The sequence below is a fragment of the Protopterus annectens genome, chromosome 10.part0, assembly GCF_019279795.1.
Source record: "Protopterus annectens isolate FY-2018-M chromosome 10.part0, PAN1.0, whole genome shotgun sequence".
NCBI lineage: Eukaryota > Metazoa > Chordata > Ceratodontiformes > Protopteridae > Protopterus > Protopterus annectens.
In genome coordinates this window covers 1,765,962,942-1,765,987,990 of record NC_056744.1, presented here as the reverse complement: position 1 = coordinate 1,765,987,990, position 25,049 = coordinate 1,765,962,942, and the positions used below count along the sequence as shown (strand labels likewise).

At 38.2% G+C, this 25,049-nt stretch overlaps 1 protein-coding gene across 2 annotated transcripts in view; it reads right to left on the bottom strand.

The window, feature by feature from the left end:
- Window positions 1-25,049, bottom strand: part of LOC122814000 (arginine--tRNA ligase, cytoplasmic-like) — a 641,564-nt gene that overhangs the window by 123,882 nt on the left and 492,633 nt on the right. For both annotated transcript variants that reach the window (XM_044086583.1, XM_044086582.1), the window contains exon 8: window positions 21,627-21,731. In XM_044086583.1, coding sequence (XP_043942518.1) covers window positions 21,627-21,731 — 105 coding nt within the window. The remainder of the gene's footprint in view (window positions 1-21,626; window positions 21,732-25,049) is intronic.

Sequence of the window (25,049 nt, the reverse complement as noted above, 5' to 3'; positions counted from 1 at the left end):
TATCATAACCATACCAAGGATGCCATAAAATAATATACATGTATCATAACCATACCAAGGATGCCATAAAATAATATACATGTATCATAACCATACCAAGGATGCCATAAAATAATATACATGTATCATAACCATACCAAGGATGCCATAAAATAATATACATGTATCATAACCATACCAAGGATGCCATAAAATAATATACATGTATCATAACCATACCAAGGATGCCATAAAATAATATACATGTATCATAACCATACCAAGGATGCCATAAAATAATATACATGTATCATAACCATACCAAGGATGCCATAAAATAATATACATGTATCATAACCATACCAAGGATGCCATAAAATAATATACATGTATCATAACCATACCAAGGATGCCATAAAATAATATACATGTATCATAACCATACCAAGGATGCCATAAAATAATATACATGTATCATAACCATACCAAGGATGCCATAAAATAATATACATGTATCATAACCATACCAAGGATGCCATAAAATAATATACATGTATCATAACCATACCAAGGATGCCATAAAATAATATACATGTATCATAACCATACCAAGGATGCCATAAAATAATATACATGTATCATAACCATACCAAGGATGCCATAAAATAATATACATGTATCATAACCATACCAAGGATGCCATAAAATAATATACATGTATCATAACCATACCAAGGATGCCATAAAATAATATACATGTATCATAACCATACCAAGGATGCCATAAAATAATATACATGTATCATAACCATACCAAGGATGCCATAAAATAATATACATGTATCATAACCATACCAAGGATGCCATAAAATAATATACATGTATCATAACCATACCAAGGATGCCATAAAATAATATACATGTATCATAACCATACCAAGGATGCCATAAAATAATATACATGTATCATAACCATACCAAGGATGCCATAAAATAATATACATGTATCATAACCATACCAAGGATGCCATAAAATAATATACATGTATCATAACCATACCAAGGATGCCATAAAATAATATACATGTATCATAACCATACCAAGGATGCCATAAAATAATATACATGTATCATAACCATACCAAGGATGCCATAAAATAATATACATGTATCATAACCATACCAAGGATGCCATAAAATAATATACATGTATCATAACCATACCAAGGATGCCATAAAATAATATACATGTATCATAACCATACCAAGTTACATTGCAAATTTAAAAACATAAAAAGTGCAAGATAAAAAAAGACATGCGAGTAACAACAGTGCCTTGTAGAAATAATTAAAAGTATGCATTCTGTGCATGTACAACAACAAAATGACAGAGGTTGAGTTGGTGTAACAAAACAGAATAGTAAGTGGAGTGTGGAGAAGAGAGAAGACATAACTGAAGAGACAGAGAATAGCAAAGAGTGGCAGTTGTGTCAGTTATAGTGTCGGGAGTGGAAGGAGTGGTGGTAAAGAGAGTGGAGCAAAGAGAACGAGGAGAAAAGAGTTGGGGTGGCCAGGGAAATAAGAAGCAAAATAGGGGGAAAAGTTCAGTTTTTAAGAGTGTTCAGTGGTGCTAGAGATCCACAGGACTGTAAGTATATATAATGTATGAGGAAATAGTTCTGGTGTGGTAGTGGGAGATTACGTGGGGTGGTGACAGTTGCAGGAGGGAGAGCTGGCTAGGTTTTTTTTCAGTTCCTTTTTGAAGAGGTGCAGAGATTGGCTATGTCTTATGATAGATGGGAGTTTGTTCCAGGTTTGAGATATGGAGCATTTATAAAGTAACCTGCCTATATATTTATTTGTTGGACTTTTAGGTATTCAGTAGTGCTTGGTCAGTGCTACTGAGACATTGTGCAGGTTTGTAGATGGATAGGAGTGTGGACAGGGAGGAACAGTTTTCAGGTTTGTAGAAAAGAGAATGTGTAATTTGCAGCTGTGAAAGTTGGAGTAGTTGTGGGAACTTGAGCCATAGACGTTTTTTTTTAGTGCGAGGCAGTGATGGGATTTGTAGGGGGGATTACAGGCAAATCTGGCTATCTGGTTGTAAGTTTGTTCTAGTTTGGTTAGGAGATTTGCTTGGATGTGTGTGAATATAGGGGAAGCGTAGAATAGGCAGGGGAGGAAATAGGCTTGAGCAAGTGAGGCCCTAGCGGTGTTTAAGATTTTTTTGCATCTATATAGCAAACCTAGTTTTTGATTGATTCTTTTTGATGGACTGTAGGATGTGATGGTCAAATTTCAGTTGGTCGTCAGTTGTGATTCCTAGAAGTTTTGTAGTAGAGTCTGCATAAATATTGATGAAATGAGCCTAAAATAAAGAAGTACTGAAAGAATATATAAAGTCAAATGAAAAAAAAGGATGTAAAAATAGAAGCCATAGGCAGTTATTCAGATGAACTGATAAAATGCAGAAATTAAATTGAAATGAAGACTAGAGTAGGTGAACATGATGAATGTTGCAAACTCACCTTCTGAACTCCTAGCAACTACCCAGACATCCTTTAATTCAGTAGAAACATGGCTCACAAATAAGCAAGCTCATTCTTAACCCTAAAAAAACAAAATTGCTACTTTTTCTCCCTACAACTAGTAACCACATCAAAACACCCTTCTCCATAACGTCCCTAAACAATACTTGCTGAATCAAGCACAAAACTACTTGGCATCACAATTGACGATCAACTAAAATTTGATTTACACATTTACAATTGTATCAAAAAAAAAAAAGTTAGGACTCCTGTACAGGAATAACAAATTCCTCACAGCAGAAGCTAGAATTACTCTAATTCATGCATACCTTCTACCATGTTTAACTTACTGTTCCCAAATACTCAATCTAAATGCAACCCTACTTACCAAACTTGAATCAACCTATCACAAGATAGCAAGATTTGCTGCTCAACAAACATATAAATATCACCACTGTCTCTCCCTAAAATACCCAAACTGGCTAGAACTATCTCACCTGCTTCTTCAATCTCAGCTGCAAATCATTCACTCCATTCTGTATCAGCCAGCTTTCTGCCCTGCTCTATCACCCCTCATCACTATTGCCCTACCAGGCATCTCCGAAGCACAACCCAAGATCTGCTAAAGGTTTACAAACCCAATTCCAGGGCAGGCTGCAATTTATACAGCTATCATCCCGCTATTGAATGGAACAAACTCCCACTAGACATAAGGAACCTTACTCACCCCAAACAATTTAAATTAGCTACCAAGGACTACTTTAAAAAATGCTGGACCTGTCACTGTTCACAACCACCTTGACCACAACCAACTCACTTTGAACTGGGTAACTATTACACACATGAAACTTGCATCCTTTACTTCCTAAGAAATTCTCCTAAAGTATTATCTATACATTTCTTAGTGGCTTTAGATTGCCAAACCTACTGAAACTAAAACATTCAACTTCCTATGATTACATTTTCATCTTTTTTCGGATTTGTATTGTTTAATTATTCAACTACTGTACTAGAATTGTAACCTTTTTGAATATTTTTTTTGAGCGTAATAATTATTAAAATTATTTCTATTTGGAGCTTTTCTCCCTGGGCCTCCGCTGAAAAAGGGCTTCAGCTCAGTCGGACACTCCCGGTCAACAAATGTACAATAAATAAAAATAAATAAATAAATAAATATTAAAAAGAGCCATTTCAGAACACAGTAGAGTTAGAAGGCAAAACATGTAGAGAAAACCTGGATTTTTTTGCCATACCAAAGAAACTGGAAGAAAATGAACAGCATTAATTTTATGACAATACAAATAAGCAACCTGACTGGTAACCCACAGTGAGATTTGTTAACTGAGAGGGCACTTTGTCTTTATGCTCCAAATCTGGACATCAGAAAGCAAGCAAGACCCAACACAGTCCAACCAGCAAAAAAAAGCTGCTTCTGACAAAACTGGCAAAGGAAAAAGTATTAACAAGTGAGGGCACCACAGTATTTGTGGACAATGATTATGCTCTGTACATCAGGAAAAAGAAAAACAAGTTTATCCCAGCAATAAGGGACTGTGGAAAGGCAAGTGTGAGATTCAAGCTGCTGTATGCAGCTGTCTTCACAATATTTTTTCCTCTACACAATATTTTTTCCTCTGCACAATATTTTTCCCTCTGCACAATATTTTTTCCCCTGGGGGATCAATGATGTTTTTGAAAGCCCAGCAGGATATAGATGAAATAAAAATAAAACAACGAGGAGTGAGCCAGCATGCTGAAGGGAACTCTTGACAACAAGAAAGCCCACAGAGAGCTTTTTGCCAGTGAATCTTTTTCCATTGTTCTAAAGGAAAATGCTTTAGTGACAGAAAAATGCCCAGGAACTGACTAAAAGAATCAGTAATACTTTGGACGTGAAACAGAGTGCTGTTTTGTAATTAAAATGATTAAGAAAAAAGACCAGCAACAATGTGAAATTAGTGAATAAGAGGGAGAGCTGTAGTTTAGTTATATTAACTGTGGTCCTGCAAGAAGACGTAGATAAAAAACTGGATGTTTGTTGACTGTGTTAAACTAGAGGGAGATGTGTAAAGCATAAACCCTACTTTATTTTCTTAATATTTCGAAGGATAGATACGTATAACTAGAGCAAAGTGTCAAGGATAATGCATGACAGAAGAGCTCCATAGAAGTTAGAGAGTCAGGTGTACAAAACAGAGATGCAACAAGACCTTCTGTATGGCACAGAACCCCGGGTAGTGAAAGGACAGCAGCTGATGAAGTATGAGGTGAGGGAGATGAAGTACCGGAGATAACCAGTAGGGTACACTGTGTGACAAATACAGAATGATATCATCACAGCAGAAGCCAAAGAAGTTCCAAATGCAGAAAAGGTCAATAGAACGGATTATGATCATTTGGTCACATGTGCAGGAAAGCATAAGATGACAGGACAAAGATGATTCGAGAGAAACAGGAAGCAGACAAGAAAAACAAGGATACACAGCCAACAGATGACTGAATCGTGTGAAAAAAGACCTGTGATAGTCGAGATTGACTGTGGAAGAAGGTAGGAAAGTAGATCTGAATCAAGATATCTGGGCAAAATTGGAATAGCACCTCAAGCCTATGTAGAAATGTAAAAAGGGGATGATGATTATGATGATGTTTAGAAGGGTACTGAATGGCCTGAGGAAGTAACTAAGTAAAACAGTTTTGTTCTTATTAATATTGGCATAAAAGTGTTGTGATGTAAATACATGCTATTCAGAAAGCAGTTAAGGGGGGGGGGGGGGTATTTGTGACTGCCATATATCCTTAGTGATATTAAACTAAGAAAATACTTTTTCATAGCTGTACATCATCCAGGCTTTACATTGGAACAAGAGAGGAAAAGCTGGAAAGAAGCAAGTTAAAGTTAATAGAATGTTGTGATGGTTGGCTTTTGGAGAGGATGTAAATGCCTATTGATTATAATATATATAGAATTAAAAAGATAAGAATGTAAACATTTTATATAGGCTGATGTCAAGAATAAAGTTAATATTTTAAGCAATAGACAAGTTTTTTTATACATGAAAAATAGAAGTTTTTTTTTTCTTTTTGAATTTTACAAAGTCGCTAGTTGTTTTTTTCCTATTATCACCTGTTTTTACTAAAGACAGACTGCAAGTGTGGGTAATTAAAGTTGGAAGGTCTGTGTGATGAATTTTAAAGGGATATCGGTAAGCAATTCAAGCAAATGGAGCATTCTCAGTGAAATATACGAGGAAGGAAAAATAGATATTTGCAAGCAGTTAGATATTCGCAAGCAGTTCAGTTAAAATGAAGTGCAAAATTGTGGGAAGTGGACAGTTATACAAGCATTAGCACCCCCTTAGCATGCCCCCTCACTACCACTACCAGCCTTAGTACTGTGATGCATTACACAACTGCACAGTTTAGTTTACTTTTTTAAAGGTAGACAGTATACTTTAACACTATTGCTAACTTTACACATTAAATACTGACAAGGTTATGTATACTGTTACACAACAGAAAACAAAGCGTTAAAAGATTTTTTCTTTTCATGCATTGCACATATGTGGGTTCTATCTTTATTATTCAACATTACATAGATTTTCAAGTCCTGCCTTCCATGAAATTTCACTCCTACCCCTGAACGTTTTTCTGCATGTATTGTTCCCACAGATTCTGCTCATTTCTATGGAGTTTCCTCTTTCCCTTTTTAAAGATCCTACCTCCAATTATTTTATCTCCATTTCAACATTCAATAATTCTGTTACAATCAGTTTAGTGATTGATCTCTATTTTCTAGTAATTGCTTTTAGGCAGCCAACAGCATTAAACTTAGGAGAGGCTTACTGTCTCTAGGCAATTCAGTTTATATATACTGTCTCCAAAGAATCATTTCTTTACTTACAATAATTTGCTCCCGCACTTTTTCTGACAAAATAATGTGCAGTGAATGTTTAAAATCTACCAACTCACTGCATTCCCAAATGCATGTTCACCAATATTCCTCCCTTTCCTGTTATACCAACAGCAACTGCTAAATACCTTGCAGAATAATTCTCTGAACTCTACTAGCTATATAAAAATATCTACGCAAACCTTTCCATGCAAAAATTCTAAAGCTTCTAGGTTTTGTTGCATATTTCTGAGCCATACAAATATCCTTCTATTGTTCCTTTCCATTCTCAACGTCATATCAGCCTAATGAGCATTAGCATGTGCATGTAACAAATGCATTAAATAAAAATGTCATCCAGGAGAAATGAAATGAGCTTTAAAGGTAATCTTTCAATGATTAGGGAGAAGGGTTGCCATGAGAATATATGTAGTGGAACGTATTAGAGAATATTTGGTATGAAAGATGTGAATTCAGTAACAAGAATGCAGAATTTACATATTTCCCCCAGGATACAATGATGGGGCAAGATTGGATAGAAATTATACTTCACAGGGGACTGATCCATCATCTACACCGTATCAGACGGGGTACCAATAAAAGTTAAGATAAGGATACATGGCAATGATATAAAAATGGGACACTGGCATATTCCAACGTATCTGTAAAAGAAGAATGTGAGGAACAGGTTGCAGGTATAATTCAACAGATATCAGGAAGGATGGAAATTATTTCAGACGGAATAGCTCAAAATTGGAACAAAATGAAAATGGCAGTTTAAAAACATGCTAGAAATAAGAGGCAACAAGATATGGGAAAGAAGTAACAGAAATTATGCAGACGGGTTGACAAAGGTAACTTATTGCACAAGAAGGAGAATCTTACAGAACAAGTGAGACTTGAGAGATGATAAAATCAGTAAGCAAAGGAGAGCAATGCTGCTGGAACTGAATTCATCCTCAAGTCTTGGTGAGTATCTTTAAGAAGTGGACCCTGTTTTTACAAAATCTCTCCAAAACGACTCTGCTATATATACTGTATCTTATATAGCATATGTCATGGACAGAATTAGGTTAAAAAATAAAGACAGCTGAGTGCACAAGTCCCAGAATAAAAAAAGTTCCCAATCCTAGTAGGTGCACCGGTGCCAGGACTGAGAAAAATGACAGTGTAGATCCTCCAGACATGGAAACATTCTTACAATGGGGTTAGGGCAGGCTCGGGGGAGGATAGCCCCTCTATTATAGAAGGAAGTAGTAGTCCACAGAAAATCATAAACTGATGGGCCAAAAGCAGCCACAAGGATGATAGAGTGGACTTTTGAGGATAAGAAAGAAATTATGTATTGTTACTATTATGCAAGAAGCCCAGAATTTCTGGGCAGAAGATATCCAAGATTAAGACAGTAATAAGAGGGAAAAAAATAATTGCACAAGAAAAATTGTCAAAAGCTTCAAATGGAAATTTGTGTTCATTAATACTACAGATTCATTAAAAACATTATACAGACCAAGAAACTGTGGGCTGTTTAGAAAAAGAAGCAACTGAGCAAGTGTGAAAATATAAAGAACAAAATCTAAAGATTTTTGAAAGGTATAAAAAAGAAATATGGACATGGGACAGAAAGAGCTCTGACATTGTGCAATATTTATACAAAAGCGAAAGCTAAATTAATTAATACAAAAAAGCAGCTCCAAAGATATTTGAAGAGAAATACAGGCAAAGGCACTCGCATGTGGAAATTTTCAAATTAGAAAAAATAAGATCACAAAGGGGGAATGTAGAACAGATGATTAGTAAAGTACAAATTAAAAATAGACGCTGAAGTTATGGAATACCTGTAAAGTGAAGGATTTAGTGTACAGAGTCTAACACAGGTTATGTTACAGCATGATGGAATAAGGAATCCCCCAAGTAATGAAAAACAAGAGGAGTGGGAGACATCTAAAGAAGAAATATGGACATGGGAAAGAAAAAGATTTAATATGGTGCAATATTTATGCAAACCAGAAAGCAAAGTTAACCAATAAAAAAAGCAGCAACAAAGACATTTTAAGAGAAATATAGGTAAAAGGCATCCAGATATGGACAATGGTACAAAAATAAATAAATAAATTAATTAATTAATAAAGGGGGGTAGTAGAAAAAAGAGAATTAGTAATGGAGAAGTTAAAGAAATAGAAACTGAAGTTATGGATTACCTGCGAAGCAAAGGATATAGTGTAGAAAATCTAACTTTGATAACATCACAGCAGACTAATGTATCCTAAAGTTAAGGAGAAACCACTGGAGGGGGATGCATCTGGTCAGTTGCCATATGAAGATACTTTGAGTTGCACAGAAAGTAAGGGAACAGGAAACTGACAACTCTTACATACTCAATGTTGTGGAGTGATAGGCCACTGAGTTCCAATATGGAAGAGCAATGGATGATACAGCGTGAAGCTAAAGAGAATATGGCACAGGAAGATCTTCCTGGAACTTTCTGTGGCATTCCTGAAGTCAACGGAGAATAAAGAATGTGCCCTTAATTTAAAAGAAAATTATCTAAGGGAAGAATTGTTTGATTTAATAGAAATGGATAGACATATTGAAATTAATGCAAGAAACAGACTACAGGAAATCAGTAAGACCCAAAATGTTAGAAGTTTGATAAAAAAGATGAACACCGTAATCAAGACTGTTCATAGAAATTCATGCAATATAACAGAAGTAAATATGATCTATTCTTCTCCTTTGAGTTGCTCCCATTAGAGGTCACCACAGTGGATCACTGGTCTGCAGAATGAGAGGAGGTAGAGTTTTTTACAGTGTCGAGTTGCCAGCCCGGCACCCAACCTTCCACAGAAGACACACACTCACACCTTGGGCCAATTTTAAAGTGTCCAGTCCACCTGCAGCATGTCTTGAGAATGTGGAAGGAAACTGGAGCACCTACAGGAGATCCACACAAACACAGGGAGAACATGCAGACTCCACACACAAGGCACCCCAGCCAAGAAGCTAACTGGAGAACCTCTTGCTGTGAGGTGACAACACTAGCCACTGCACCACTGTGCTGCCCAAGTAAATATTTATTTATTATTTATTTATTGTTAACCGGGTTAGTCCATCTGGGCTTGTGGCCCATTTTCAGTGGAGACCCGAGGAGAAAAGCTCCAGTATATAATATAAAGTACACAGATTTGCAGATATGATGTATTAGTGTGCAGCTAAACTAATAACAGATAAAGTCTTACCACAAAACACCTGGCAGTAAGGGAAAGGATGGGGAAAAATCAGATGCTGTCACGGAAGTATTGAACAGAGAAAACTATAAAGCAATTAAGGCAAGAAGTGTCACTGCTAGAAAAGTACAGAACAGGGAATGGATCAACAAAAATACTCTAAGATAGATGTCATAAAAGCAATGCCCAGTTTCTGACCAGACCAGTATCTGTCATACACTGTTACAAATAGTAAACTAAAGATATCAGCACAGGCAGAAAAAACTTAGAAGATATGCAACTAAATATAAAGGAAAAGTACAAAATAAGCAATTTATTGATGACCCAAAAAGTTTTACACAGAATTGGGAAACAAGGCAAAAGCAATAGAAACACCACCCAAAAAAAAAAAAAAAAAAAAAAAAAGAAATAGACTCATTTTTGAGAAATATCTATGAAGATCCTGTGGAACATAGCAAAGATGTGAATGTATAGAAGAAGAAAAAGAAATAATAAAAAGTTCAAATATACAGGAAATGAAAAGGGATGAAGTAATGGCCAGCGAAACTGAAACAAGATTAAGAAAAGCTCTAAATGGAAAACCCCATACCCAGATGCAGTACCTAATTTCTGGCTAAAGGTATTAACATTTTTACATGACAATTTAGTCATGAGTAAGAGCTATTTATGTGAACACCCCAAACAGCCACCAACCTGTTTAAAAAAAGCAAAAACAATACTCCTCCTTATGAGTGAACCTGCAAGATTTCCTAAAAATTATAGACCAACAACTTGCCTTCCAACAATGTGATAAACTATACACTGGAATTGATGCCAGCAGAATTTATAGCCATTTTGAAGAAAACTCAATCATGTCAATAGAACAAAAGGGTAACAGATAAAAGTCATATGGAACAAAGGATCATTTGCTGCTAAATAAAGTCATAATGGAGAACTGTAAAAAGGGGAAGCATCTACGTATGGCATGGATAAGGTGCAAAAAAAAGCATCTGACAGCATCCCACATTCACGGATAAAAGAGTGCTTACAATGTAAAAGATACACCCTATATTGATCAAGTACATTACAATGACCATGAAACAGTGGTAAACCACACTGCAGGTAAGCCATGATAAAGGACAAATTATTATCCCAGGGATACAAATCCAAAGGGGGATATTCTATGGTGACTGTCACTGTTGCTCTTTTTTCTTGCCTTTAACCCTTTAAAGCTGTCTACTTGTTAACCCTTTAAGCCGTCTACTTTTTAACCCTTTAAGCTGTCTACTTAATACATGAGGTTGTGGCTACAATTTGTCTCCCAAAAAAACAGTAAAGTGTAAAGACTTCTCATCTTCTTTTTGTCGTTGATTTAAAAATGTACTGATCATCAGAAGAGGGACTGAAAACACAACTGCAAGTGATCAAAACTTTCTCAGATGATATAAGAATTCCGTTTGGTCTTGATAAATGTGCAAAAGCAACCTTTAAAGCAGGAAAGCTGCAGCACCAAGAAAATAGTCTGGGACAGGAATGTGATACAAAAAGAACTTGAGCAAGGAGGACTGTATAAATATTTGAATTGACAAAGGATCAATATTAAAACATGAACAAATGAGAATAAAACTTAGTAAAGAATATTTTAGAAGACTAAAATTAATACTGAAAACAGCTCTGAGATCTAGGAACAAAGTTCAAGCTATAAACCAATTTGCTGCTCATGTTCTAACTTACAGTTTTGGTGTGATTGGCCCCAAACGGTATTGGATCAGTTAGACAGGAAAACAAGAAATATGCTTCATGCTTATCAAAAGATTTATACAAATCAGTGTATACCAAGATTATATATTCCCTGTTCTGAAGGAGGTATGGGTCTCCTCAGACTTGATTACATGTATAGATCTGCAGTCATAGGACTACATACATATCTGTTGGCCTCATAAGATCCAAAGTTTTAAAACATGAGGAGAACAAGTCTAAGATGACTTCCTTGCTTAGTTTAGGAGAAGCATATCTGTGTCAAGTGGGAATGGAAATCAAACCAGAAGTAGATACAAATCAGGCAGCAAATGAATGTGCCAAAAACAAAAGAAACAATATGAGGTGAAGGAAGATGAGAATGCAAGAAATGTGGAATATGCAAAAATATAGTTACAAGTACAGAAAACCCTGGAACAACCTCATGTCAGTCAGGATCTGACATAGGAATGGTTAAGGAGAGCTGAATTTAAACGGAAAGATGAACGGTTAATATTGGTGGGCCAGGATAGTGGACTAAGCACACGTTGGTTTACAAAGTCCATTGAACATGTCAGAGAGAGAGACAAATGCAGGTTTTGTAAAACAGAATTGGAAACAGTTACACACCTTGTTGCTGGGTGGGATACACTAGTAGGCCTGTACACTGAAAGGCATAATAATCTGACAAGACTATTGCATTGGGGATTGTGCAAACATTATAATACTGAAGTATCTAAGAAGCATTGGAATTATAAACCACAAAGCATTACAGAGAATGATGAAGGTTATACTGCATGGGATCACCCATTACCAACAGTTCAAAAAAGAGATGCCAGGAAACCAGATATAGTAGTACAGGAAAAGAATACAAAATAGCATTGACCATTACAACTGCTACACCTAATGATTACAGTGTCTTATGTACACAGAGACAAAAAGGTCATAAAATACCAGGATTTGCAGGCAGTAATGAGGGCAATGTTGAAGAACAATAGACAGTTTCAATAGCAGGAGGAGCAATGCGTCTCATAAAAACAAATTTACACTCATATTTAGATATAAATGTAGGAAATGAAAGAATGTATGACAAATGTCCCATGCATGCTGTTCTGTCATCTGAACACTGTGTGCCAGTGCCTTTAAGAACATTTCTTTACCATTTTTCCATTTACCCCTTTCTTTTATGGAAATGATAGTAAACAAGTGAAAATGCTGCCATCTATAGCAGATATATTTTCATATTTAGAAAAACATACAAGATAGGTTACTGTAATTATAACTTGAACTTTCAGGAAAAAAAAAAAAAAATCAAAAAACTTATCTGTGTTGAGAATAACTGAAAAATGCTACTGGATCTTACAGAACCTAAATAACCAGACACACTATAAATAGCTGGTATAACCGGATTCTAAAAACACAGCAAAAGATGCAGATAACATATCTTATGCCGAACTAAACCATAAGCTCAGTATAACAGCTTTCTCAGAGTAGCATTCATAAACCGTCTAAACCTTCAATTGGGTTAGTGGCCAATGCCCACATGTTTGTAAATTAAAATGATTTCCTGTGGTTTACCCTTTCTCTTAGTTCATCAGCTATCAAATCATGTAGCTCAAGCAACATAAAAAGCCATGATCCCAGCACTTCCTTTTACAGATAAACGGCAAGATTACTGCATCTGCTTGCCTATGTAACTTAACATCTGTTTCCCATATATCTCCTAGCTTCTGACATGCTTCAAGCTCAGTGCTTACAGTTCTCTTCTGTTAAACAAACTTACTGTGATGCAAAGTCATCATCTCGGTGCAACATACCCAGACAATGTAAGAATAATTTCAACTAGAAAACATGGCTGTTGCCTACTACCAGCACAGCTATCACCCTTCCACAGTGCTTCCCAAATATCAACAGGGAGTCAGAAAGGAAAAGAAAGTGTTTATGGTGATTAACCACATAAAATATTTTTACTCATCCAGCAGCCATTTTGGTTCATACATACTACAGCATAGTGACTATTGTGTCTGAGAAACACAGTACTTATTTGGCTATTATATCTCCTACCTGTGCAATAGCGAGGGCTGACCTTTCCAGAAAATATGACACGGAAGGGACATACTAAATTTTGGATCTATATTATATGATCAAGGGTTTATAACCACAAACACTATGTGAGCGACACAATGTTCAAAGTTGTAAAATGTCGAACACATAAAAAAAAAATTAAGTAAAGGGACCATAACGGGTTAAAGCAGGGGAGCAAGCCCCCCTGCACTCCCCCACATCCCCCGCCCTTTAAATATACCAACTTCGAGATCGCACTACAGTGCAACAAAAGGAAAATTTCCCTTTACTGCATCATAGTGCAATCTCGGAGTTGGTATATTTAAAGATCAGGGGTTGGGGGGGACAGAGGGGGCTTGCCCCACTGCCTACAACCGTTAGTTTTGGGCTTTTTTTTTTTTTATGTTCGACGTTTTACAACATTGAACTTTATGTGTCGCTCACATAGTGTTTGCAGTTGTAAACCATCGAACATATAATATAGACCCCTAAATTTCTGGGTCTGAATCAGGCATGCAGGCCAGAAAGAGAGAAAGGTATAGAATATCTAAGTTAGATGCAGGCAGGCAAACCAGGGAGAAGCAACTCTCCATGACAGCTAATGAGAAGTTGCTACCGCTGGGTGTGTAGCACAGCTACTAGCTCTTGAGGCAGGCAGAGTCCTGACCTCAGGATCTAGACAGAATGTAGAGAGGACTCACCATGGACCTATTTGTGAAGGACAGAGTCTGAAAGGGGTCCCTGAAACCTGGAAGACGCAGCGGTGCTGCTGCAGACCTGCAAAGGCTACACTACTGGACTTAACCTGTATGGGAAAGTGTTGTAAGGTTAAACATGCTGTTTGTAAGTACTGCTTGTCTTTCTGGACAACTTTGGTAATCAGTAAGCAGGAATGCTGGAACTAGGTTAACTGAAAATACAGTACACAAGAGGTCTGTACTTTTTAATGTTGTACTTGCACTTGTGGTGAAGCTAGCTCTGTCACTGGATTACTGTTGTGCAATCTGGCATTCTGCTTTGCAGCATCTGAGCACGAATGCTAATTTGCTCACTGTTCCTTGCACTTTTCTTAGGTTCATAGGTTCATACTAGGCTATCTGCCCTAGGGCATTTATAAGCCTAGCCAGAGTGTGTTTGGCTTTCGCCACCCATTTTAAATTAATTTTGCTATGCCCTTTTTTGAGGTTAGTATACTGTGCCTCTGTCTAACAGTGACACAGAAGTGATACCCGGGGTAAACCTACAATCTCCCATCCACTCTTCAAGATTCCTCTTGAAGAGAGTCAATGAGAGACTCTGCCTAGCCTGGACTGGGATTTTATTCCAGAGTGAAAGGAGCCTCTGGGTTATGAATCTGTCCCTCCAGCATGTCCCATTTATTTCAGTGCTGAGGTTCAAGTCTCTTAAGCGCGTAGCTCGATGGGATTTGGATTTTCTGAGGTGCGGCATGTCCATTAATTCCGGGCTGGACATGGCTTTATATGTCAGGCACAGATTGCCTCTAAGCAGGCGATATGCCACTGAGTAGAGCTGGAGTTTCTTTAACCGGGCAGCATATGGCATCTGTTTGAGCCCTTTGATCCTCTTGGTGAGGTACTTTTGGGGTCTTTCCAGTTGCTGCAGGTGTCTGGTAAGGTACATTCCAAAAGGGGCATTGTACTCAATTATGGGCCTGATGAGGGATGAGTAAAGAGGCACGATGACCTCCCCTGATCTAGATGTGAATCCCTTCATGATTAGGTGGGCTATATAAAATGTTTTTCTAACAATTTTGGCCACGTGGTTGTCAAATGAGAGATTGTTATCAACATGGGTCCCCAGGTCCCTAATTGCTTCTTCTGTACTTAATGGATTACCACCTATGTGGTAATTTGTGGGCACTTTGTTTTTGCCAAAGGGGATGACTATACACTTTTTGATGTTTAGCTTGAGGCCATGGCTCTGGCACCAGTTGTCTGTTTCTATGAGGCCCTTTTGGAGGATGCTTGTGTCGGCTGGAGAGTCGATTATGGTGCCCAGTTTGCAGTCATCTGTGAACTTGGTCAGCCACAGTCCTTCCATGTTGGCCTGTACCTCCGAGAAATATATACCGAACAAGAGAGGTCCCAGGACTGAGCCTTGTGGGATGCCACTTGTAACTGGTTTGGAGTCTGACATGGCTCCAGCAATTCTAACCATGTGGGCTCTGTCCTTGAGCCAGTTTGCAACCCATCTAGTGACATAGGGGTTTATATTTAAGCTGGTGTGCTTATCTATAATGCCCGAGTGGGGTATTGTATCGAAGGCTTTTGCGAGGTCCAGGTAGGCTGTGTGGACCACCTTCCCCTAGTCAATGGCCTTGGTGACTGTTTCAAAGAAATCAACCAGGTTTAAGAGGCAGGATCTGCCCTTCACAAAGCCAAACTGGGTAGGATCCAGTGTCTGTACATCCCCAATATCTTTATTTATGAGGTCCATGATGATCCTTTCCATAGCGTTGCAGACCAAGCTAGTCAGGTTTATGGGGCGATAGTTTCCAGGATCCGTTGAGGCACCACCTTTGTGGAGAGGGACCACTGTTGCTGTACACCACTCTTTGGGTACATATCCTGTAGTAAGGCTGAGATTGAACAGTAGTTTTATGTTTGGGTTTAGCTCTTCTTGGAGTTCATGTAGGATGTAGCCCGGGACACCGTCTGGTCCCATTTATGCTGTGTTTTTTGCTTTGGAGAGGGCGGCTCTTACCTGAGCATCTGAGATGTCAGGGGGGCAGCACTCTGTTGGGATAGATATTTTCACTTTTGGTGGGGAGGAGGGGGAGAAGCTTATGCTGAACCTGACAGCTAGGATGTTGGCAATGTCTGTGGGTTCGGTGTATTTTTTGTCATTTTGGACTAATTCTGAGCATATCTGGGAATTCCCACCCAGCTTCCTAACATAACTAAAGAAAGCCTTGTGATTATCCTTAGTGTCCTGCGCAATTTTTCTCTCGAAGTTGGCCTTAGATGATTTTATGAGTGCCCGTAGTTTTTTGCTAATACTGATCAGAGATGCCTTCCCTTTTTGGGATTTTGCTCTATCATGTAGTAGCTTCCTCCTTCTGTTGTATAGTTTGTTTATGGCTGGGGTCCACCAGACAGGATGTCTGCCTTTGGAGGATTGGGTCTTGGTTTTATTTGGGATTGCATGATCCATGCATTCTTGAAGGTGCTCATAGAATGCGTTTATAAAGGATTCTGCGGTCTGGGCCGTATTTTCCACAGGCCCGGGGGCTTTGAAGGATTCCACCTCGGTTTTGAGGAGTGTGAAATTTACTTTAGAGAAGTTTTTCACTGTGGTTTTATGGGTAGGGGGTGGGGTCGGGATATGAATATCCAGTGAGATTAGTTTATGGTCTGATCTTAATAGTGAGGGATATACTTCTGGTCTGGAGCATAGAGTCCCCATGTTGGTGATGATCAGGTCCAGTATGTTTTCCCCTCTTGTGGGAGTGGTAACAAGTTGTTCCATAGCATTTGAGTTTATAAATTCTAGGAACCTTTGGGCTAGGGTGTTGGAGCTAGAGTAATGCTCCCAAGTCTATGTTTGGGTAGTTGAAGTCACCCAATATAATGGTGTTTGGAGAGACCTTCATATTTTCCAGTGTTCCCAGGAAGGCCAAGTGGGGTTCCTGGGTTTGGGAGGGTGGTCTGTAGCAGGCTATAAACTGGAAGGCAGTTTTACCCACTGTTAGCTACACATGGATAGTTTCTGATGCTTCGTGCTGTGCCACCAGCCTGTAGGTGTGGGTATCTTAGACGAATATTGATACTCCCCCCTCCTTTTGTGGTTCACTCCAAGTTTTGGGGCCGAAAAGCATGGTATGAGGTATAACCTGGTAGTGCTGGGGTGCTCTCGGGAGCCTTGAACCAGGTTTCTGTTACTGCACAGATATCAATGTTTCCATGCTAAGGAGAGTTTCGAGTGCGTGCATCTTGAGGTTTAGACTTTTGGCGTTGAGTAGCATTACTCTTAGTTTCTTATCCCTTGTGATACCTATGGAGGTGGGTTTGTCTTTTGAGACTTGTCTAAAAAAGGCACTATGGGGGTAGCAAGAGCCTTTGCCAATATCCGAAAGCCCAGAGGTGACAGGTGCAAGCCGTCTCTAGTGAAGCATCGTGGCTTGTCGAGCATGTCATCCCAGGCTGACAGGCATTGGATCCCCTTTGAATGACACCAATACTTAAGCCAATTGTTGAAATTGACCATCTTGTCTTCATATTGTGGCATCATTCTTGGTGAGGGTAAGATGCTACTCAAGGTCAGGGTCATACCGGCCTGGGCCACATGCTCAGAGAGCTCCTCTATGTCTCTTTTCATGTAGTCCAGGGAGGTACATCTCAGGTCATTCACACCAGCATGGACAATGACCGAGTTATATTTGTACTTGCCTTGGAGTGACCTGAGTGCTTGTGTTATGTGGTGGATCCTAGCGCTCGACAGGCAGCTCACCGTGACTTTCTCCTTGTTCAGCCTGGTGAGCGGGATGTTGTGGCATATGATCCTGCTGGGTATCACGTGTCATTGTTCCTTATGTACTTTACTGTTGTGACATCTCAGCCTGCTGGGTACCACATTTTATTGTTACCTGTGTACTCTGCTGTTGTGACATCTGAGCCTGCTGGGTATCACATTTCCTTGTTCTTTGTGACATCTGAGTCTGCTGGGTATCACATTTCATTGTTCTTTGTGTACTCTGCTGTTGTGACATCTGAGCCTGCTGGGTGTTGCATTTCATTGTTCTTTGTGTACTCTGCTGTTGTGACATCTGAGTTTGCTGGGTATCACATTTTATTGTTCCTTGTATACTCTGCTGTTGTGACATCTGAGCCTGCTGGGTGTCACATTTCACTGATCTTTGTGTACTCTGCTGTTGTGACATCTGAGCCTGATGGGTATCACATTTCCTTGTTCCTTGTGTACTCTGCTGTTGTGACATCTGAGCCTGCTGGGTATCACATTTCATTGTTCCTTGTGTACTCTGCTGTTGTGACATCTGAGCCTGCTGGGTATCACATTTCATTGTTCCTTGTGTACTCTGCTGTTGTGACATCTGAGCCTGATGGGTATCGCATTTCATTGTTCCTTGTCTACTCTGCTGTTGTGACATCTGAGCCTGCTGGGTATCATATTTCATTGTTCCTTGTGTACTCTGCTGTTGTGACATTTGAGCCTGCTGGGTATCACATTTCATTGTTCCTTGCATAATCTGCTTTTGTGACTTCTGAGTATGTATATTGATTTATTACACTGTTTTTTGTAGCATTAGTACCACATTGCTGGTTTGCTTCACTGCAGTTGTATATTCTGCCATTGCGATATCTGAGCCGATTTACTACGTGATTTACTGCTCCTGCTGTGTTTACATTTCACTGCTCGCTGTAGCTCATCCTGGTTGTTGCACTTCTGCTTCTAGTAGCAGTTTACTACCTGACTACAGCAGGTACTTGGCTCAGTTCAATACAAGTCCGACTTTACTGGTATAAGAGACAGCTCACGTTGTCATTGTGTCAAATTCTGGAAACAAAAGACTGCAGTCAGCACTTGCCCCATCTATTATCAGCTTAGTTGCACTAGGCACCCTGTGGCAGTGCACAAACTGCATCATGGCCATTAACAACCACTTACTCCTACCACACACACTGAATCTACATGTGAGAGATGTAGATACTGAAATAAATTGTGGAGGCTAGCTTCTGAACAAAACACTTTGTCTGCACCCACCAGATTGTCAGTACCTACATTTGCCTCACACTAGTACGCTACTTATGAAAAATTAAGTTTTCATGCACTGAAGTACTTAAGAAATCTCTCCTAATGCTAAAAAGACCTCCCAGATATACGATGAACCAACAAATTAGTCAGCAAGACATGTCAGCTACATTTAAAGTCCAAATATAACCCTGCAGTTAACAGTCACCCATCTTGCACGGCTATGCCCTTAAGAATACTTGAGCATGCCAATGGAAATGTATTAGTTATAGGTGACTCCATAATGGGATACAGGGATGCAGACCTCACCAGGCTAAGTAAGGAAAGGTTGACAGTGAGCTGCCTTTCAGGTGCTAGGATTTGACAAGTTTCTAAGAAGTTCAAGTCTCTTCACCCACTGTATGTATGTGTGCATATATACACATATATATATATATATATATATATATATATATATATATATATATATATATATATATATATTATTGATTGTACAAGCATGAGTGAATGATTAGAGACACCCCTGCCTGTAATATATGAAGAGGGATATAATGGAGCTCTCAGAATATGAGCCTGAGGCTGGTATTGAACTAGTTTTAAGCAGCATCCTACTATCACCACGAATGACGGTACAAGCAAAAGTTAATTGACTCAGCAATGTGCTCAGGTATTGGTGTCATTCCAAGGTGGTCTAATATGTGTTATCCAGGAAGATGAAGGTTGTCAGTCCTCCTGTGTTAACAGGGATGGAACGCACCTCCCTCCACAGGGCTTTTCTACATTCTTCAAAACTTTGTACTCCCTTATTTTTTAGCCAATATTAGCCTCCTTCATCTCCCATCCTAGTCAAACCAAATCAGGACTGTATGATACTAATGCTGCTCAGTTCTAGAAGCCTTAATAAGTACATCTGTATTTACATCATTACTGAAATGTGATGCCAGAGTAGTGATAACACACCCTTCCCACCAGGATTCAATGCTCACCACGTATTCAGGACATCCAATGGGAATGATTGTTATACAGGTGTTGGTGTGAATGCATTCCTATGAAATCCCATCACATTGAGACTCGCACAGCAAGATAATGATCTTAAACTTCTCCACTTCCTGGTTTGTATTAACAGGAACTGTTAACATGTGCTAGCAAACAACAGAACTCCCCTCTAAGACATCCACAGCTCACAAGGCATACTTAAACTGCAGTCTCTCTACATTGAATCAACCACTGATTTTCTAGGGGACTTTAACTATTTCCAGAAAATGGGAAACTTACTCTACTACAAATAAAATACACACAGGGCTTTCTAGATTTCATCACTGTAAACTCTCTAGATGAGATAGTTCATTCCCCAAGTATGCTGATCGTGAAATGTATACTTTTTTGTTTGAAGGAAGTTATCGTCCATTTCTATTTTCCCTTATTAGGCCCATAATAAAATATAATTATTCTTTCTAAACTTATCTGTCCAAACACATGATGTAACTAAAAAAATAATATACAGCACTTACTCTCAGAGAAAAATCAAGAGTTGCACATGTCAGCAGACTGCCGTAAAATGTTAACCTTCTTCTCTGTCTTGTACAGATTCGTAAACTAACCTTTGTTTACCCTACAAGACCTCAAATGACCCAGTCATGTATGCCTTCCTACATATTTGCTAAACCTGTGACATCATGACCACCCACTCAAAAGACGTAAACCTCAACTGAAACCTAAGCAGAACCTGCTGATGGGATAGATATCTCTCTCAAAGAATCCTATCCTCTGGGGCAGCCTTCCCTTTATGTTAAACAAAACATCTTCTTAACCTTCTTTAAGCACATCCTAAATGAACGAATGGGAAACTAAATTCACCAAGTGTCTGTCTCCCTGATTCTTTCTGGAAATGGAGAAAAATGTTGGGAATTGTTATGTCTAGGCTACCAATGATCCAAGCGATTAACAACCAAGTAATAACCTATGAACTGTGGAGGTATACTCTCTGCACTGTTATAAACAGACTGTATTGCATTTATTTTTAGACTGAGGAACTTGTTGACTTGTATTTTTTTTTTTTTATCTGCAGACAAGCAGTACATATTTGACTGGATTTCCTTTTGTTATTCATATTTTAGATTCATCCGTTGTAATTAAAATTTAGTTTAAACTTGCAAAGCTGATTCCCAAGACTGCTTTCCGTTACTGCAAGCACAGCAAATTGCTACAATATGTGTGCTTCCTGGTAGAGGAAGACAGTTCATGTTGATGATTTGGGGCAGCTAGTATCCTGCAGCTGATCCTCTGCCACGTGATCAACAACCTAGTAATAACCTTTTCCATTTGTTCCATCCCGTTTTATAAGCATCGTTTGCATTACGCCAACAGGCATCACACAAAGCAAGCATCATTCCCCAAGCATTAAAAATAACAAAGGTGTTATGACAAAATCTCATCAAATCAAGCAGTAGGAATCAGAACTTCTAAAAAGTAAAATGTCCAATTTCGTCTTACCTTTTTCTTCAAATTCTTTCACTACTTCTTTCATTGTGCCTTGATAAAATGATTCACCCCTCTCTTTCACTCTTATGTCTAAGGCATCATATATCTTCTGAAACTCTAAACCAGATAAAAGAAAAAAGTTAGACAAGGGGAAATAATTCACACAGTGCATATTAAATACAGCATATTTTGTAGACACAACAACCAAACTACCACCAATTGTGCACTGAAAAAATTGTCGTAAAACTACTCTGAAGCCAGGATTGCTGATTATGACTTCTGTTAACATTCATTTGTTCTGTCCTCGTCTCCTCTACAAAGCCCATTCTGTTGAGACTAGGACACTGCATGGAATATCTATGATGATGTTTATACTTTAACCCTGAGGTTTGGTTACCTCAGAGTTATATTAGTTAGTTGAAATTGCGCTCCCCCTAACCATGGAACAGCTTTGTCCTTTTTGTTTAAAAAAAGGAAAACAAAGCTTCGGTCAACAGAGTGTTTGTTTTTGACCAAATAGGCTTGCATGAAAAAAGTTGTCTAATGATATACTTAATGTTCGTAATGTTCAGAGCTCTGAAAAGCTGACCATTTAAAAGGTGTTTCTTCTACTTTATAATCTTTAATGAAAGAATGCTCATAAATCCTAAATTATTAAAACAAATATTTATTTATTTGGGTGTAGTTGAGTGTAGGGTGCTTAGAAGTAGAAAAGTAGGTAAAAATGCAGATATTTTCTGAGGACAGCATGCACATGTTGAAAATAAATCTGTTACCACCTGCAATATTTCACACTGTGCATCTGTAACATTATGTTTTATAAAAAAATAATAACAGCTATGAGTGAAACATTGTGCTGAATGTAATTTATATAGATTTAACTTCAGCATTTAACAGGGTCATACTCAAACCACTGATGAATTAATCAGAAGAACTGGGTATTTTTGTGCTCTTGATAGCTGTATAGCTTGCAAATAGGACATGGCAAGTATCATACAACTGAACAGGTGAAATTCAAACTTACAGTCAGGGTGTCCCACAGGGTTCTATCCTAGGCCCCAACTTGTTTAGATTGCATCTTTCAGATCTATCTTTTTCATCTGAAGTGTTCTACAGTCTGTATGCAGATGACCTGAAATTGGTTAAACTGATTACATGTGTTACAGATAGGACATGTTTTGCAAAAGTACTTGACTAAATTGACCATTTGGGTACTGGAGAATAGTATACTGATAAACGCATCAAAAATAAAGCATGTGAGATCTGGGATACATAAAATGAAAGGTGAATATTTACTGCATCACTCAGAGACTGAAACTGTAGATTCATTTAAGGACCTGGGTTTGTGGGTAGATTCATCTTTGAGTTTTTAATCATATCAAACAATTGGCTACTGATAGCTGTAGAACTTTAGGTTGTATAAAAAATTGTAATGTTTAGGAAATCAGAAATGATGAAGTCATTGTTTCATTAAACCCAAACTGGAGTATGGAATAACAATATGGAAGCCTTATAAGAAAACAAGCATGAGTAAACTGGAAAGTACAGCAGAAATATACCAAGGGCATCCATGGATGTGAATGCTTAAGTTATTATGAAAGACTTAAATATCTGAACTTGTACAGTGCCTCATATAGATATTTAAGAGGAGACTGTATTTAGGTATACAGGGCATTTAGAGTCATCTACCTCTGGGAATGTTTGGGGTAGAGAATTACCAGACAATCTACTGTATGTAGAACATTATATAGGAAGGAGGGGTGTACTATTTGGTTCTCTGAGACAGTAGTTGATGCACAGAATAGACTACCAAATTACATTAAAGCAGGCAGCAGTTTATACATTTTTAAGAACAGCCTGGACACTTATTATGGGAGCAACTGTTTTGGTATATTGGCAGACTAGAAGGGCATTAATGCCTGTGCTTGCAATATTTATATATATGTACATATGTTTATATGTATACGGACATATTTTCAGTTGCAAACATTATAAAATCACATATAATCTTATATAAAGTCATTGACAATCAATCATTACGTAGGTCATCCAATCCCTGCCTTTCCTTAAACCCATTCCTCCTCCAACACACTATTCTGCATGGATTTTTTATCACAACTCCCATCTGTTTCTATGTAATTTGCTCCTACCCTTTTCTAAAGCTCCCACTTCCATTTTTTATTTCTGTTACTATTTTCACTACTTATGGTACGGTTGGTTTAGACTTTGATTTTCATTTTTCTAGTAATTGCTTTTTTTGACAGTGACCACAATTAAACTCAACAAGGCCTTACTATATCCAGGCAATTCTAGTTCTGTAGCACAGCTCAAAACAAATCATGTCCTTCGTTACACCAGTTTTCTGACAGAGTAGTCTACAGGGAATTTTTAAAGTCTGCTAACTCATTATACTTGCAAAAATTATGTTCCCAATTATCCATCTCTTCTCATCACACCTCCAACATTTGCAATCTACCTGAGATAAAACTCTTTGGTGTCTGCTCGGGGTACAAAATATCAATGCAAACATTTTCAAACAAAAATCCTAAATCTTACACACTTTGTTGCATTTTTGGGAGAAATAAATACAGTGGATATAACAATTGTACACACCCTTAAGATGCCAGAATTTTGTGATATAAAAAAACTGAGACCACAATAAATCAATTCAAAACGTTTCCCACCTTTAATGTGACCTATAACCTGTACAATTCAATTGAAAAAACAAATAAAGCCTTTAGGGGAAAAAATAAAAAATAAAAAATGTACACTAAGCTGGTTGCATAAGTGTGCACACCCTTAAACTAATACTTTATCGAAGCACATTTTGATTTAATTACTGCATTCAGTCTTCTTGGGTAGGAGTCTACCAGCACGGCACATCTTGACTTGGCAATATTTGCCGACTCTTCCTTGCAAAAGTGCTCCAAATCTGTCTTGATTGCGAGGGCATCTCTTATGCACAGCCCTCTTCAGGTCACCCACAGATTTTCTATTGGATTTAGGTCTGAACTCTGGCTGGACCTTTCCAAAACTTTAATTTTCCTCTGGTGAAGCCATCCTTTTGATGATTTGGATGTATGCTTGGGGTCATTGTGCTGAAAGGTGAAATTCCTCTTCATATTTCTAGCAGATGCCTGGAGGTTTTGGGCCAAAAGTGACTAGTATTTGGAACTATTCATAATTCCCTCCACCTTGACTAAAGCCCCAGTTCCACCTGAAGAAAGCCAACCCCAAAACATGATAATGCCATCACCATGCTTCACCGTGGGGATGGTGTTCTTTTGGTGATGTGAAGTGCTGTTTTTGCGCCAAATGTAGCTTTTGGAATTGTGGCCAAAAAGTTCAACCTTGGTCTCACCAGACCATAACACATTTTCCCACATGCTTTTGGGAGACTTGATGTATTGTTTTGCAAATTTTAGCTGGGCCTGG